The following is an 18,406-nucleotide window of genomic DNA, read 5'->3' on the forward strand; positions in this document are numbered from 1 at the left end:
GATGGGTAGAGTTGTCATGAACTGAGATGGCAGAAAGCGTAGGTTTGAGGGGGACTGATGGGAGTTGGGCAGGAAGCTTGAGATGTCTACTGGCCATGTGAGTGGAGACGTTGATAGAAGACTTCCCTCTGTGTCTGTCCCTAACTGAGTTTAGGGGAGAAGTTCAACCTGAGTATACACATTTGAGAACCATCTGTGCCTAAATGGTATTGACAGACCCAGAATAGATAAGATTATTGAGAAAGGAATGTCCATAATAATGTTAATTATAGGAAACATCTGAAGCTAGACTCTTTTTGAAAGGTTAACAAAGTAGACTTAACAGTATAAATACATGCTGTTTAGATTCAGTGATTATTTCTTCAGTTACTTTATGAAAATCAAAGCCCACATCACATTCACATTTGGACACAAGATGGTAAGCGCAGTCTTGGCGCCAACTCTCCACAAGCAACATTACCATGTGGTCTAAATTTGCCCAAGTTTGGTTGAGCTCCTGAAGCGTGCTCTTGACAATGCCAGAGACTTCTTCTTTCTTATTCTGAACCAAAGCAAGTCCATTCTGCTCAATTTTCTCTACCTCTTTCTCTTTTGCTTTAATCAAGTCTTCCAGATCCTGAAAGATGAAGAAATAGTCGTCTTAAATTATTCTATTATGGAACTCTGGGGTGCACTGAAATTGAGCCATGATAGTCTCATACCCAAAAAAACCTTTTACTAATCCAAAAAGCTTATTGTTCTCAGGAGAGGGTTGCCAGAATGATATTTCTTCCTACATTTAAATTTTTAAAATTCTCTTCTCATTCCATGAGAGATGAGTGTAACTTAAAAAATACAAAATTTGACTACATACTAGATAAGGAAATGGCAATATGGAATTTTTTTTTCAACAAGCTCCAAGGAAAAAAATATATGTTGGAAATGGTAACATGACTTATATCCTTAAATTTATTTATCTTTTTTTTTTTTTTTTTTTATCTTACTATTGGAAAAGTTTCACAGTCCTAGCCTCTGGAATGAAATGCAATAGAATGGTGTTCTGGACCCCAGTATCTGAGATTTAGTCCCACTTCTGTGCCCATTAAGTTGAGCCACTTTGTGCAAGTGAGAAACTCCCATAGGGTCTCAGTTTCTTCAATTGAAAAAAACAAGAGTCTCCATTAACTTCCCTTTCTCCCTAAAATACTCTGATTCAAGTGATTTAGAAAGGTTGTATGGGCTTTTTTTCATGAGTCAAATCCTCATCTTCCTTAGGATTTGCATTTATAATGGTCAGCATGAAATGTCCGGGCTTCCCTGGTAGCTCAATTGGTAAAGATTCAGCCTGCAGTGTAGGAGACTGCCTGCAATGTAGGAGATCCTGGTTCAATCCCTGGGTCAGGAAGATCCCCTGGAGAAGGAAATGGTAACCCAGTCCAGTATTCTTGCCTGCAAAGTTTCATGAACAGAGGACCCTGGTGGGCTATAGTCCATGGGTTCATAAGAATCAGACACGACTTAGCGACTAAACCATCTCCACCACCACCATGAAATGTTCTAAAAAGAAAATGAGATGATGATATAGAGATCATACTTAACCATAATCCTAACTCATATTTTAAATTTATTAGAAAATTTTGAAAGCACCTTGAGCCAGGTTGAGACTGCTATCAACATTTTATGGATGAACAAGTGAGAGATTTAAGTGATACAACCTGTCTCAGGGCACAGAAAGGCCAGAAGCAGAATTAGAACCCAAGACTTTTGAGCCTACTGACTCCCAGCCCAGTGCTAAAGGCGGGTCGTTGGATAGGAGTCATGGAGAAGGTGTAAACCTATGTTGGGGTGATGTGAGCAGCTGTAGTATATGGAGACCTGGTTATATGATCATATTCAAAAGTACATCCCCAGAACTAGGTATGCAGATGTGTAGGCCTTGGGGCTCAGAATGAAGAAAACTGAAAAATATTTTAAGCTTGGATAATGTCTCAGTTCTGTGAAAAAGATTTCCACGTCCCTGTGATGATCCAGACATGGATCACTCTATCAGTCTTGGGTGGTGGTATGGGTATGGGTTTGATAACGTCCTGGTCTCTGTTGTACTTTAAATGTGCCCCTTTAGTTTTTGTTTCTGGTCCAATATTTTCATCACTCTGTGTGTCTGTGTGTGTGTGCCCAGTTGCTCAGTCATGTCCAACTCTTTGCAACCTCAGGATGGACTGTAGCCCACCAGGCTCCCATGTCCACGGAATTTTTCAGGCAAGAGTACTAGAGTAGGTTGCCATGCCCTCCTCCAGGGGATATTCCTGACTCAGGGATTGAACCTAAGTCTCCTATGTCTCCTGCACCGGCAGGTGGATTTTTTAGCACTGTGCCACCTGGGAAGCCCTCGACCTTATGTACAAAATAGGAATAATAATACATTTGGCTCACCTCAAAGAGATAACATTGGATAAATATATCTATGAAATCCTTTTTAAGCTGTTAAAAACTAGGCAAATGTAAGAGTATTATTTTATTTAGCCATGTGGTAATTTGCCTTGCTTCAGTGCAAATTTATTTATTTTTCTCTCCTTAATTATTAGGAAGCTATTTTTGTCTTGATGTTAATTAGAAGTTCTTGCAGTCAGTAGCCTAAAGAGATAATTTTTGTTTTTAATAACTGGTCTTTTATTTATGATTTATAATTTTGCCAGTCTGTTGACAGCTTTGATAATTAACCTGAGAATGAACATAATGATTAGTAGGGTTACAGGTCCTATATACAGTGAAGAAAACATAATCAACTTTACTATTTAAGGATTTTTTTTCCTCTACTTCTCTAAAGGATTACATAACCAAATAATCCTTCCAACATGTCTTTAGTATTATTCTAAAATTCAACCACTAGAATTGAACTTATTCTCATTTATCCATAGATGTTAGTGTTTTAAGTGAGCAATATTAAATAAATGATCCATTGCTTAGAAACACATCTTAAAAGTGTCCTGCAAATTTATGTTGGCATAAAAGCACAACCCAGGAGAGAAACAGGAATGAAATATATATTTTGTGCAAAACAAAGGTATGTTTTCATTTCTCTCCAATAATAATTAAAAGATGACTCTGTTTCTGATCAATGAAGGGAAAAGCCAAAACTAACATTTTTTGCTAAAATAAATCATTCTTAACTTGGGCTAATTCAGAAATATCAGTTTTTAGGTTGGTTTGAGTTCATAAATTACTCCTGGAAAAGTAAAAAAATATCTAAGACCTTTTAAACAAAATAAAGCTTGAATCCAGTCACCAATGTAAGTATGTTGGCTTGAATTCTATACTTTGGTCCAGAGGAAAAATTTCTCAAGAATAACAATAAATTTTCACCAATGTTTGTGGTGCTGTCAGTGGAACTTGCCAGTTAGGCTGCTGTGATTTATCTGTGATACCCCAAAATAAATGTGGGCTACTTTAATTGTTTTTTTTTTTAATGACTTTTCATTTGAAATCATGAATTGGCATTGGGGTGAAGTCCTTTCAACCACACATGAAGCTTTCTTTCTGACACTGCCTGGTGTGACCCTCTGGGAGACTAAAATTTGGGTCGGAAAAGGAGTAAAACTTGGTCAAGTTTCTGCTATATTTTCCATCTAGCAATCTCCTCTCTCTCTCTCTCTCTCTCTGTTAAACAGAAGACATTACATAAAAAGAAAATGGAAAATGGCAGAAGAAAAGTACATTAAGGAGAACAAAAAATAGCAAGCAAGAAAAAAATAAATGAGGAGAAGGAAGAAGGAAAAACAAAGGACAAGGAAAGCTAACCTATAATTTCAGTCTTTCCATAGTCAAGTTTCTTACAACAAGGTCATAAGGAAGCACTCATCTTTCTCATGTTCATTCTGAAATTATGTTTTAATTTTAATAAAAACATTTGAATTGAGGAAGTCATCCTTCAAAGTAAAATTCTGAAATTCTGGCTTACTTGTACATTTTAGAATTGATAGCCTAAGTGAAAAACACTACTGGACTCTGGAAAATTGGAAAGGCAATGAGACTAGCTAATGCATGTTTTTGGTCTTCCATCTTTTACACAACCATCTTATTTTGCAGGGAGAGGGGTGTGTGGGGGGTGTGGGGGCATGCCACAAGTCATGTATGACTTTAGTTCCTTGCCCAGGGATGGAACCAGTCAGTGTCCCCTGCAGCGGAATCACTGAACCACCAAGGAAGTCCCTACACACCCATCTTATGATGTGAAGTTTTTTTTTTCAAACTATTTCTCTGTATGATAGTTTCCTTTGCCATTTTCATGCACCCTCAAAATTGTACTTCATTAGCTTGTCAGCCCAGTACAAAAGCCCGTGCTCTTTTCTGAACCAAAAGGCTTTGATTGAGAGCTTAAATATATCTCTTTACATATACCCCCCGAAGAAAAAACATTGTTTCAAGGGAAGATCATTAGGAAAGGCCTTTCTTTTTGAAAGCTGAAATAGAAAAACAGATTTGGGGTAAGGAGCATTTCTGTAGAACTGCTTCACAGTTTAGTCTTCAACTCTCCTTAGGAAATACTATAGAGAACCATCACAACGCTGACTGCCATATATACAGGAAAGACAGGTGAGAGAAGCGCTTCTTAAGGAAGTGTGTGTGTGCGTGTTCGGTCGCTTCAGTCCTACCCAATACTCTTTGTGACCCCAAGGACCGTAGCCTGCCCTGCTCCTTTGTCCATGGAATTTCCCAAGCAAGAAAACTGGAGTGGATTGCCACTTCCCACTCCAGGGGATCTTTCCGACACAGGGATCAAATCCGTGTCTCTTGTGTCTCCCGCCTTGGCAGGTGGATGCTTTGCCATTGCGCTACCTGGGAAGCCCAAATGATCAGTATGGGGGGTTAGAACCATTCTCTATTCATAAATTCAAATTTATAAAAACAGGTGGAAAAAAACCTACTAGGTGGAAAACCATTATAATTCATGTAATCAGGGAAATTTGTTACCAAATGCAGCATTTTTTAATATGTAACTCTCAATTGTCATGACTTGCAAATTTGGCGTATGCCATCAAACTGTGAAAGGTGCTTGTCCGCCACTCAGACAAGTTACCTGACAGTCTTTCATTGCGTTCTGAACTGAAGCCTGGTCTCCAATGCGATGCTGTTGTTTCAGTCTCTTTTCCTGAGTTTCAAACCATGTTTTCAGACATTGTACGTTATTTTCATACTCTGACCAAGATTCCAATAAGCCTTCCAACAACTGAATCTGAACAAACATAACAAAATTTGCAATTTTGTTTTAGAATCCAATTATTGGCAGATCACTATTTCCTTCAGATTAAGAATTCTTAAAAAAACAGTCCATTGTATCTATGATTAAGAATGAATGTTAAAGAGTGTAAATCAATGACTATTTTGGTAAACAAGTAAAGAACTTAAGTCAACTTTGAAGCAAAGGAAAAAGATATTAAGACCTTAAATAAAGGAAAACAATATGAAATATTCAAAGAGAAGAGGGTACAGAGACAAAATAATGAACAAAGGTGAAGAACAGTTAAAATGAGAACCTCCAGGATCTATCTCTTCAGAAGCAGTCCTATGCCCAGTGGACCCATACTACTTTGTGGAATGAGTTTTCTCTACCGAGTATACCTGTTCTCGGAGTTTTCATGAAACATGGACAACAAGGAATGCTTGGCTCACCTTCTCAGTGACCAGACCCTGCAGGATTTGCCAGCTTTTATTCATTGCTCCAAGCCGCTCAGCAAAATCAGTCTTGTCGCTGCGTTTACTTTCCACATCCTGACTGCTGATCTGTAGCACAGACTGGTTCACAAAATCAACAGTCAGCTGCTTACAGTTAATGTCAATCTGAAAACCCTGAAAAGGGAGAGGAGAAAATAAGAAAATAAGGTTATATGTATACATTTTTTATATGATTTTATATATATCAGCTTCCTTGATAGCTCAGTTGGTAAAGAATCCACCTGCAATGCAAGAGACCTTGGTTCAATTCCTGGGTTGGGAAGATCCACTGGAGAAGGGATAGGCTACCTATTTCAGTATTCTTGGGCTTCCCTTGTGGCTCAGCTGGTAAAGACTTCACCTGCAATGTGGGAGACCTGGGTTTGATCCCTGGGTTGGGAAGATCCCCTGGAGAAGGAAAAGGCTACCCACTCCAGTATTCTGGCCGAGAATTCCATGGACCATATAGCCCACGTGGTTGCAAAGAGTTGGACGCGACTTTGTTTTTTATATTTTACCAGGAGTTGGAAAGCCTTAAGCAAGCTTAAGATGAATATTATCACTTCCATGATTTTAGTCCAAATGGCACAGTCTGTATATATTAATATAATCTATTATTTTCAGAAGTTGAATATATACGTAAATATGCAACATATGAATATACTGAATATAAATTGATTTAATACATTTGAATGTATAAATATATCAAATTTAAATTTGTGAAAATTGGAACATATAGATATATTGAGTATAAATGTGTGTGTGTGTTAGTTGCTCAGTGGTGTCTGACTTTTTGCGACCCCATGGACTGTAGCCCACCAGGCTCCTCTGTCCATGGAATTCTCCAGGTGAAAATACTGGAGTAGGTTGCCATGCCCTTCTCCAAAGGATATTCCCAACCCAGGGATCGAACCCAGGTCTCCTACATTGCAGACAGCTTCTTTACCATCTAGGCCATCAGGGAAAACCTGAGTATAAATATATATATTTTTTAGGAAGAGTAAGTAGCATTGGACAAACTACATAATCCCACTATATAATATAAATAAATTATAGTATTTATTTTTATGACTTCTTAAAATGACACAAAATCTTATTCAAAATTTTGTCCTAATACCGGATGATGCTCCTATGCCTATAACGAGGGAGGCAGTCTTCTTACTATTGAAACCTCTCTGGCCACTATGTATGAAGCATACACTTTCAGACCTGATTTCTATAATTTGAGTTTTTGAGTTTCTTCCAATAAAGCAGTCCTAAAACACAAAAAGCCAGAAACAAACAAGAATGTTTAATTACCTTATATTTCTGAAGGTACTCATGAATTGTCTTATAACCGATGGAATTTTTAATATTCTCTTCATCCTTTTGAATAACACTTTCCATAAGAGAAATCCAAGTCATGACTTCAGAAATGGCATGGCGAGAAGGCAGTTTATCCATTTGGAGCTGCTCATGTCAGAGATAGAAGGAGTCACAGTGTTAAAATTCAAACTGATTTCTGTTAACTTAAAATTCTATTAATTCCTACTAAAGTACCAACAGAATAACACTTCTTAATGACATTTTTGGCTATTAACCTCGTTAGAAGCTAGAAATTGAACATCAGGCAAACACTGAACAGTAATAGTCCTCTTATGTTCACGTGACATCGAATACTATAAACATTGCATTAACACTACCTAATTAATCAAAACACCAGCAAGAAGAAAATATTATTCTCATTTTATAGCTAGTTTTATGAGTATTAAAAAACGTAACTACAAAACATTCAACAGATGTATTTTATTAATTATCTTGTAAAATCTCTGTGTATTACGACTCAGGAATGTTCAAAGAAGGAAGAAAAATACCACCACACGACAAAGTATCATTTTCTAGATTTTTGGCACTCTGATATTCGTTCCGAAGAGTATAGCCAATTTCCTCCATCTTTCACTAAAATATACTTAGAATCCTGAATCTTCCTTAACATATCAAACATTTTATGCAAATACTTAGAAGGATTAGGGGGACAAAAGCAACCATTTAAAATATTTCTGGACTTCTAGGTAGTGCAGAAAGATATAGAAGTCAATGTGAGATGTTTCCTGCCCTCTAGAAATGTTCAGCTGCTGATTAGGAGGGATGAGACGTTTATATGAAACATGCCTTTTACACAGTGATGAATGTCAAAGAGAGATACAGATAAAATAGCTGGGAAGTCAGCACTAAGAAGCATATTTCCAGATAAGGAAACTGCTTACTTTTCCTTACTCTATTTGTTGCATGTCAGCTCTCTTGTAGGTAAGATTATAGGTCTTTTACATATACTATTGGGCTTCCCTTCTGGCTCAGCTGGTAAAGAATCTGCCTGCAATGCAGGAGACCTGGGCTCGATCCCTGAAGAAGGGAACAGCTATCCATTCCAGTATTCTGGCCTGGAGAATTCCATGGACTATACAGTCCATGGGGTCGCAAAGAGTCAGACACAACTGAGCGACTTTCACTTTCACATATACTATTATTAAATCTTTATAACTACTTACTTTTTGAGAGAGGCATGGTTACACTCATTTTATTTATGAGAAAACAAATAATTTAAACATGGACAGACAAGGATCCTAACACACACAATAAAGGAGCCATTGGAAGACAGGGAATTTGTAGATCGGGCATTTGTAGAATCATTCACTCTTTTCCTTTTTTCAGGCATGGGGCACATTGATTTACAATGTTGTGTTACCTTCTACTGAAAAGGAAAGTGAGTCAGTTATACAGATAACACATTCACTCTTTTTTAGATTCTTTCCATACAGGTCATTACCGAATATTGAGTGAGGTTCCCTGTGCTATACCGTAGGTTCTTTTTGGTTATCTATTTTATGTCTAGCAATATTAATATGTAATATAAGGGAAGACATAAAAGACAGGGTGTCCAAGACATAGCTGATTTAAATTTGTGAGCAAAAGCAGATAAATGTACTTTTCCATCTAATACCATTTACATCAGTTATGAACAATTAAACTGATGATTATTTCTGTACCTGGTGAAGCTTTTCCTGTACGGCTGGAATATTTGTCAGCAGGTCATTCCACTGGCCATCAATGTGGGACAGCTCAGAACGCAAGGCAGCTGTGTCCACTTTCTTTAATCGAAGAAGCTGATTTCCAGTGCTCAGAACAGACGATTTTAGTGTGGACTTGGCATCCACCTCTTTGGAAAACTCCTAGAAGAAGCACCAACAGTCAAATCAGGATTAAGTAGCCAGACCGTACAGTTACGGAAAGAGACTAACTTATTACATAAAGCTTTTTCTTTCCATCTTGAAGGAGAATGGAGATATTAAGCACTCTGAAGAAAATAAAAGCAACAGACCCTTGCCCTGAATGAAAGCCAACCTCCCTTAGACACGACTCTAAAGAGGCAATGTGGAGGCTTAGTATTTTGCAGAATTACTGAACACACAGAGTTAACAATGACAAATTCTCTATAGCTTGACTTACTACTATATCCATTGATAGCTGATCTTTTTACTGGTGTTAAGTCAGGTTTTACGTCAAGGCCTGAAAACAGTAAAACTGAATCAAATGCTTTAAATTCTTAAGCTTACCAGAAAACCATTCAGGTGATCACGGACCATTTCCAGTTCTTGTGGGACTGTCACAGATTGTTGAGTCCAAAATTCTAGCCTGTCTTTTGCAGACTGTAACCAGTGGATTAGATCTGCAGATTCACTTTGATATCTGTAAGGATAATAATAAGCCTATTAAGTAAACATCCAATCCCAACTTTATGCTAACCTATGTTGTTCGCCAATGCTAATTTTAAAAGGAGACAGGTCAGGATTTGGGAGAATCATGCCCTGGGCTGATAGTCTCAAATCCCCTTCTCTTAATATCCATACTTTAAGAGGGTCAGTCTCTCTGTGTTTCAGTATTCCCATGTCTAAGCTGAAAATTAAAAAATATCTTTCTCCTACTCCTTCACATTGAGGCTACCTACTGAGAAAATATTAGATGATTGTTAAAGTTCTTAGACATAAAGGTGGCATAAAAACAAGGATTTCGTTATATAAAATCAACCTTCCACCTCTCTTGACTACCTTCTATTGCCCTCAAGGAAAACTCTATTTTTTCAAAACACACTCTCTCTTCTTTCTCTCCTTCTAAGATTTACTGTGACCACCCATGTGCATCAATAGGCAGAGGAGATGACAGCTCAAAGGTCAGACGTATTGCATAATGCCTGCCTCCCTCACCCTTTTTTTAAGTACATGTTTATACAATTACGCAAGAATCCAATTGGAAGCTTTGTGTTTGCCTTTCTTTTCCAAACTCTATGGTATGTTCCTTGAGGGACCACATTTTTTTCAACTCGGAGGCCCAACAGCCTTATAAACACTGCAGCAGTAATTTAAAAATTTGCCCAAGTATTACCTGGTCCAGTGTTTCAATATTGTTTCCAATCTGTGAAGTTCCTTAGACACTTTGTTGGTATCATTTAACCAGTGTTCTCCAAGTTGATTTAGCTGGCTTTCCAGATCTGAGCAGCTAACAGATATCAGAAGTCGTTTTCCATCATCTATTACCTGATACAATTTGGGCTGGTATTCATTAAGGCTGGATTTCAAATGCTAAAATGATCGAAAATACTGGGTCAAAGTTCAGATAATACAAATTTTCACCCTAAAGATTATAATTTCTCCATAATGTTCCCCTTACCCATTAGTCAGATTTCAACTATTTACACTGAAGTTTCTACTTCATGATGTTTCTATATCCAAGTATATAACTTTGGGGGTACTTAAAACTATTGATGTATCATTATTTTAAGAATATTGTGACACCAACAAAAAAATACAAAGCAATGCTTGGTGGAGGCTGAATTTTCAAAAAGAGCTCTCTATCATTAAAAATAAGAAAAAAAGTGGTGGAGGGGACTTTTTGATGCTCTATCATAAAACAACCATCTGTAATTATTTCAAGACAGTGAGACTTCAGCATAACAAGTGGAAACACTTGCTGAAGGCTACATTTTCAAAAGGGGCTCTCATTTGAAAAAAGAAAAAGATCTTTTTATGTTCTATTATGAAACAAACACTGAAAGCAAAAGTACTTAACAAAATATTGGGTTGAAAGTTTGAACAGATCTGTTAAAACCATGGGAAAGCTTTAAAAAGCGATGTGGCAACTTCTTACACCATGCCGTCATCTGGACGCTGACCTGGTAGAGTGCGATCCGGTCCATAAGCCTGTCTTCGCTCTCCTCCACCAAACCCACACTTGGGGTGCTGCTCTCCACCACCTCCAGCTGCCGGCTAAGCTCCCAGTGCTCCTTCTCCAGCTGGGACCATGTCTAGAAACACGACATCAGTGTGTGAGCTGAAGACCCTCATTAAGGAACAGCATCCTTTCTGTGTGCACACACGCACCTGATGGAGTCCTTCAAAGACATGTCTGAGGTGCCTGCGTTGGGGCTTTGTTCTGGGAAGCAAAAGATGGCTTTGAAGGAAGTCATCAGAAAGTCACCCTGCAAAGCACCGTGCACGGCTCTCACATCTGCAGCTAAGCAGTTGTAAGACCTGGACAAATTACTGCACGTCTCTGAACCTCACTTTCAACATTAAAAGAAATGGTGACGATACTAACAGTCCTGTCCATTGTGAGGCTTAAATAGAATAATATATGCAGCACGTCTGAACACAGTAGGCATCTGAAATGCATGGTTTCATCCTTCCCCACAGTGAGGGTAAACCAATGACTTAAGTGAAAGGAACAGGCTTGTTAACTTTCCAGAGTAAGTGAACTAAATACTTCACATTTGCAGATAAAAAACCGACACAGACAGTTAAGAAATATGAATATACAGTATAGACAGTCTATTAAGAAGAAATTTCAAATCACTTATTCTAAAATTATTTTTTTTATTTAAAATTGGAAAAAAAATTTTTAATCATGTGAAGTCTTCTTCAATAATTTATATCAAAGGCAAGTCTATCAAGAATGTAAATATCACCATGCCCATTCTGGAATCAGTCTTCTTCTGACTGAACTTACAGAAAGGCACAGCCTTTACCTAAATGTAAACGGGAAACACGAGGGGCACACATCACATGTGATGCCCAGTCTGTGATGTCTCCGGGTCATAAGAGACAAATCGTAGGAATGAGAACGTCTCGCCTGCTGGGTCTGCCGTGCAGCCGGGGCGTGCTGAAGGGGAGGTCTCACCTCGAGGATGTACTCCAGCTCCACACCCCTCTTGTGAGCCCCTTTGAGCACGGAGGAAGCCTGTGCCATCACGTCCGTGTGGAACTGAGTTTCCTGTGGGACTGCAAAGCTGATAATCTTTCTGAAGAGGGTTTCGGTCAAGATCATGTGAGATTCCAGACCCTGAAAGTATTCCTGCAATTTTTCAGATAGAAAGGGGTCAGCAACTCATGCGTTTACTACCTAATGATAAAAACCGCTTCAAACCCGGAAGCTACTGGAGCTCAGCCAATCCCAGGGCAACAGTGGTCCTTCCCTGCTGGCTTCCATTCACCCAGGCACCCACAGCCTTGTGCAGGGATTGGGGAGCTCTAGTCTCCTGATTGGCCTCTCCCGGCCCCTCACTCAAAGCACCTACACAATGGTGAGCTGCAGGTACTCTGGCCCCTGAGCAGAACCCATCACACATGAGCAGCTGCTAAAAAACTCATCCACCCGCTCAGCTCCTAATCCCTGTACCACCTGCGTGGACACTCGCTTCTGTCACCACACAGACCGGCCTCCCTTGGCCCTGGGACACATCAGCACCTATCCCCCACCTTCAGCCACTGCTCACGTTCTGCTTCCTGCAATGCCCACCCCTGACAATGTCATGACTTTCCTTCCTCCAGGGTGGGGCTGGACCTCTGTTCCTTTGAATTCTCAGAGCATTTGTTGTACTTTGTACTCAATGCCAAGCTTAACTGGACACACACTGATTGGCATCAATATATTTAAATTTCCCTCATAAAATGCCTACACACAGTAGACCTGTAGGCCTTGCACAGCCCTACAAATGCATTTCAAAATGTTACTTTCTATACAGAAATGTCCCCAGAGGATGTGTGCTAAGTTACTTCAATTGTGTCCGACTCTTTGTGACCCTATGGACTGTAGCCCACCAGGCTCCTCTGTCCATCGGATTCTCCCAACAAGAATACTGGAGTGGATTTCCATGCCCTCCTCCAGGGGACCTAGACCCAGGGATCAAACCTGCACCTTTTATGTCTCCTGTATTGGCAGGTAGATTCTTTACGAGTCCCACCTGGGAAGCTCCCCCAGGGGATAGGAGAGGGCTATCCCATTTCCTGTTCCCAGCACCAAGGATGGAACTACAACTGGGAATTGACAATATCAGCTAATGCTGAGTGTGTACTATGTGCTGGGCAATATAAACACCCCAGTGGGTAACTTGTTGAATCCTTATCACAGCCCTAAGAGGGAGGTAGTTTTAATTTCCCATTTTCAGACTCTGAGCCACTCACGCAGAGCTCTCCCTCAGAAAATGGTCTGGTCAAGAGGAACTAGAACCATTATTTTTAACGGACAGTTATGATATCATAGAATCTCCAAGTTGGAAGAGAACCTGGAGGTCACTTAGCCCAACATTCACAGAAATCTGATACTTGTTTCACAACTCCATCTCGCCCGACAGCCTTGGACAGACTTCTGGCCAGGAGGGCTATCAGTTCAATGGCAGCCTATCCTTTTAGAGTTCTTCATCTATTGAGCTTTATTTCTTTGTTATTTATACTCATTGATCCCAATTTCTCCTCTGGAATAACTCAGGATGATATTTTATTGCTATGGTCAAAGATTTGAGAAAAACCAGCTGTTGACTTTAAAGCACTGTTTTCAAAGCCAAATGATAAGGCTTTAATAAATCACAAAGTTTTGGACAAAAACCTCTGGGAAAAATAGCACGAAGTAGTTCTCTGCCCCCACCCCCAAACCCAAATCTACCTTTATAAGTCACCAAAGAGCTACATAAAGGTAGAATGTCAACCATCTATAATCCAAGGGAATTTTAAAAGTTTCCCTATGAGAAATTTCCACTGTCTGGGAAGTTGAGTCTTTGAAGTGGCAAAACCTTTATTTTTGTAATGTTACTAATAATGCAATTTGTGTTTCTGAATTAAACAGGCATTCCATGGACAGAGGAGCCTGACAGTCTATGGTCCATGGGGTCACAAAGTGTTGGCCATGACAGTGCACACGCATACTAAGCGTGTGCTTAGTATGAAGGGAACAGGGTCTAACCTGAGGTTGGTATCGTACATACTGGTGGAACAATATCAGGTCTACCAAGTTTGGTTATGTAGTAAAAGCACTTGCTGTCCCCAGGAGGAAACTCATGAGGACTATGTCAACCAGAAGGGCACGTATTTAAGGACATTTTCTGTTTATTATTTTTTTTTAATATATAACCTTATGTTTATCAAGTAGTTGTTGGATTTCCTCTTTGGAAGACACGATAATTTTCTGGTCTCCTGCCGTCTTTTCTCGTCCTGTTTCCAGTAGGTCGGCCAGATCCTGCAAGGCTCTTTCATACTGACTCTTAAGGGCAAGATTTTGGTTCAGCCCACTCCGCCGGGAGCCAATAGTCATCATGAGTTCATCATACATGTCCTAAGAAACAGATAAAACTCATGTTCAATTCAAACTCACTCTACACGGGGTACGTCTGACACCTGTCCTCACAGAATGTCAATAATTGATGGAGGTTTAAAATGCTTAAAAGCTGTTCTTGCAGCTAAGGGACATGTCATGGAGAATGCAATTCTAATTTTTATCATGCTCTCAAATTTTCTAATTTTGAAGTAACTGAATAGAGTATCCTTAACATTGGGTCTGCTTAAGTAATAATCAGATCTGAGACTATTCCTTAAATAAAGAGCTCCAGAAACAGCAGTTTCAAGTGAGCAGAAAGACTTTAAAACTTAAAAACGCAATGTTTTCTGGTGAGTTTTTTTGCCAAATGTGGTGGAGTAAATAAATATTTAACTGGAAAGACATTTTAGTGGACGATGATACACCAAAAACAAAATTTATTTGAGCCATATGGACCTGATTAATGTATCATATTAAGGTTGAGTAGGCCAAAATGGCTCAATCTGGAAAAGTTCAACTTTAATGCCTATTTACAGCTATGACGCTTGACTCTTACACCTGACATTTGAGTACTGTCAGAAAACTATCTCAAAAGGACAGAGTGGGGGCTGTGGGCTCATCACATTATGAAATCTTAGATAATGGAATGAGACAGTTGAAATAAAAATGTTCTTTTAAAATAAGAGGTATTTTATTTTCTCAGAAGAATTTTAACCCTATATTGGACTCAACAGTGCAGAAAAACTAACACATGCACATTTTTTTCTTACTATAAATTATCTGTGTTATCAGATGCTACACTTCATTGGCTTTACTATTTCATTATCTTCCTACCAATCTGATACCAGCTATCTGCCTAGGTGCCAGATTTAAAAACACCAATTCAAAGTGTTATTCTCTTCTCCTGGAAGATGCTGGGGAAGTCGGTTTGGATTTCAGCTACCTTCTAGCTTAATTTTTTGTTGTTCTGGAATTGAAACAATGTCTCTTTTCCATTCAACCATATATGAAATATAAACTAATATTTTGAACACTTGAGAAAATACACTTTCTAAAAGGTATCAGCTTAAGTATTTTTTCCTTAAAAACTTTTTTTTGGCTACGGTACAATACAGGGTTTTCTGGGTATCTTATAAGATTGCCAATTAATAAATTTTCTGGAGTAGAAAGCAATAGGCCACAAATAAATTATACCATAATGCTTAACCATCAGAATAATAATAACACACACACAAAATCTTAGAAGCATAAGACTACAAGAAAAATACAAGACCTAAAGATCTGACACAAAGTTCTCCAACAAATAGCTCACACAGACTACCTTTCAGTAAATCTCAAAATGTGTAAATTTATTTTATTGTACTAAATATTAATATGATAGATGTTTTAGAAAATGTTCTAAGAGTTACTTGGGTAAAAATTAGGGCCTAAATGACATGAATTTTACAGAAAACCTGACAAAAATGGAAAAAATAATTTTTATTTTTTCTTGACTTTCAATTAGGATGTACCACTGAAGCTGAACGCCATTAGTAGATAACTGTACCTGGAGTTTGGAGAGTTCTTGCATGGAAGGCTGCTCAATCTGCAACTTGTCAGCACGCCTTTTTAACTCAATGATTCCCGCATCTAATTCCTTTAGCCCATCTTCAGCCTGCTGTATTGCCTATGGAGGATTTATGACTTGTCATTAAAACTTACATAAACAATTTCCCATGCATAATATGATTATCGTGGCTTCTTACTTGTTCCTCCCTTCTCCACCTAAAACATATTCCATGCAATAAAACGATGTTCCCCTATTATCTAGAAAAGGGAAGAAGGCCCTTTATTATACTACAGAACAGGTGTTTTAAAGGTAAGGAGGTTGGAAAGGCTTAATGTGGAGGGTTGGGAGAACAATGGCTTCCTTGAACAAATAAGAGAAATGGTGAATAGCAACCTGAAAAAGAAGCATGATTTTAAGACAAAGTTAGAAAAGGGCATTTGCCTAAGATGTTCTAGGGGATCACATTCTGCTTTTCTGAAATGCAGTTTTGAGCATCTTTGGAGAGAGATTCAGTGAGGAAAGGGGAAAGTACATTACAGCATGGTCAGGGAGAGCTTCCTCATTGTAGAGCAGAAGGACAGGCAATAAGGCATGAAGGTGACCACTAGAGCTGAGCCTTGTCTTCCCAGAGTGAGGTCTGCTGAAGCAGGACAAGACCTCAACCTGGCCTTCAAGGAGCTTCAAGTCTGCTTAGGAAGCTGGAGTAAAGAGAAGAAAATGAAACAAGGCTGAATACAGTTAGGTACTAAACTTGCTTCTGCTCCTTCCTATGAGAGGACTTGGGAGTAGGCAGTGAATTCTGGAACAGTCAGAGAAGGCTTTTGGAAGACAAGCAACCTCAGCTGCGTTTGAAGGAGGAAAAGAACACAGACTCCAGATGGCAGATAAAACACATGTGTCCTATTTTCTATCTCCTGGGTCACCAATATTTTGTTTGCTTGTTTTCTGGTGTGTTTCCCCCCAATAAATCTATAAGAGCAAGGAAAAAGGAAAGAAGATGATACCAACAAAAGTTTGCAAGCTGAAAATCAGAAGGATACACGGGAATTGACTTAGGGAATCTGAGAAAGCTGAATTCTAGGATGGCAGGGGTTCTTCATCGCCAGATTAAAGCAAAAGGAATCTCAGGAACTCTGGGAGATGCAGGATGAGCACTGACTGTAATTCGAGGGTTGGTGGAAAGATGCTTGAAGAATACTCAGATTCTCAGGCCCTCTTCCTCACTTCACACTGGATCTTTCCATTTTCTGAAGGTATTGGATTGCTCAAAAAGTTTGTTCAGGTTATTTCCATTGCAATGCACTTTTGGGCCAACCCAATAAGACAGATAGATAGTCTCTGGACTGAGGGGCACCAGACGCTCGAGTCCTTGACTGCAAACAAGGGGATAAAGTGACCACATGCCCAGTGATTGCTGAACGTGGACCTCCTGCATCTCCTAGAGTGCTGAAGCCTTGTCTCTGTTTTCCAGACAGAAGAGGATGGGTGGGAGAAAATAAAAAGATCTGAAAAAGAATGAGACAAGGATTCTCCCCCAAATGGTCCACATAGATCATCCTTCAATAAATCTCTAAATCGTCAAGCGCCATCCATTCGTGAAGCTCCCATTCAGCTGATTACTCTCTCATCCTAAATGTGAAGAGACAGCATGTCCACGTATCCTAGGAAAGCCTCTTACATGAAAGATAGAAACTAAAATAAGAAACAAATAAAAGCAACCTTGAGGGAAATAGATTACGCAGGAAAAGCGAACAAACAAAAACCTTAAAGTCTCCCAAAATACCTTCAACTCCCAAATCATTAATTTACCTAGAGAGATTACAGAAGGCAATGCATCGATTTAAAAAAGAATAAGACACTGCTACCAAAAAATACATCATTTGGAGAACCGAAAAAAGCTCTAGGAAGATTAAACACATGAGAGTAGAAACGAAAAAGTCAATAGAAAAGTCTGGAGCTGAAACCGAGAAAGTCTCCCGAAAGCAGAACAAAAAAACAGAGAGAAACGCCCCTTGATAAGAAAGTTAGACAACTGGACCAGAACATCCAACATCTGCCTAAAAGGAGTTTGAGAAAGGGAGACAGATAAAACAGAAGGATGCAAAATATTTCAATACTCTCATAAAATGTTTCAGAATGGAAGGACGAAGTTGCCACATCAAAAGAGCCCACTGAGTTCTCAGCCCAGAGGATAAAACAGACTCTCTCCAAGGCATGCCATCATGAAATTTCAGAACACTGAGACCTTTGGGATTCAGAACAATTTTACATTCCTCAAGCCAACATTGGAAGCTAGGAAACAACACAGGAGAAGCCTCCAAACTCTATAAAAAGAGTCCACCAAGAATTCCATAAAGAGCCAAGGCATGAATAGGATGTGAGTGCAGTACTAGAACACTTTGAGACATGGGAAAAATCGGAAAGTACATCTAGCATGCGTCCATCCTTAGCAAGGGAGTCCACTGATGAAACAAGGAAGCATGCGTCCATCCTTAGCAAGGGAGTCCACTGATGAAACAAGGAAGCATGCGTCCATCCTTAGCAAGG

General features: G+C 39.1%; 1 protein-coding gene across 15 annotated transcripts in view; it reads right to left on the minus strand.

Annotated features, from left to right (window-relative positions):
- SYNE1 (spectrin repeat containing nuclear envelope protein 1) overlaps window positions 1–18,406 on the minus strand; it is a 494,970-nt gene that overhangs the window by 114,727 nt on the left and 361,837 nt on the right. For all 15 annotated transcript variants that reach the window (XM_040238711.1, XM_040238710.1, XM_040238708.1 and 12 more), the window contains 11 exons: window positions 15,857–15,976; window positions 14,128–14,328; window positions 11,902–12,075; window positions 10,898–11,029; window positions 10,111–10,307; window positions 9,285–9,417; window positions 8,718–8,900; window positions 6,991–7,140; window positions 5,650–5,826; window positions 5,057–5,212; window positions 461–616 (listed from right to left, as the gene is read on the minus strand). In XM_040238711.1, coding sequence (XP_040094645.1) covers window positions 461–616; window positions 5,057–5,212; window positions 5,650–5,826; window positions 6,991–7,140; window positions 8,718–8,900; window positions 9,285–9,417; window positions 10,111–10,307; window positions 10,898–11,029; window positions 11,902–12,075; window positions 14,128–14,328; window positions 15,857–15,976 — 1,779 coding nt within the window. The remainder of the gene's footprint in view (window positions 1–460; window positions 617–5,056; window positions 5,213–5,649; window positions 5,827–6,990; window positions 7,141–8,717; window positions 8,901–9,284; window positions 9,418–10,110; window positions 10,308–10,897; window positions 11,030–11,901; window positions 12,076–14,127; window positions 14,329–15,856; window positions 15,977–18,406) is intronic.

This window comes from Oryx dammah, unplaced genomic scaffold (assembly GCF_014754425.2).
Source record: "Oryx dammah isolate SB20612 unplaced genomic scaffold, SCBI_Odam_1.1 HiC_scaffold_4, whole genome shotgun sequence".
Classification (NCBI taxonomy): domain Eukaryota; kingdom Metazoa; phylum Chordata; class Mammalia; order Artiodactyla; family Bovidae; genus Oryx; species Oryx dammah.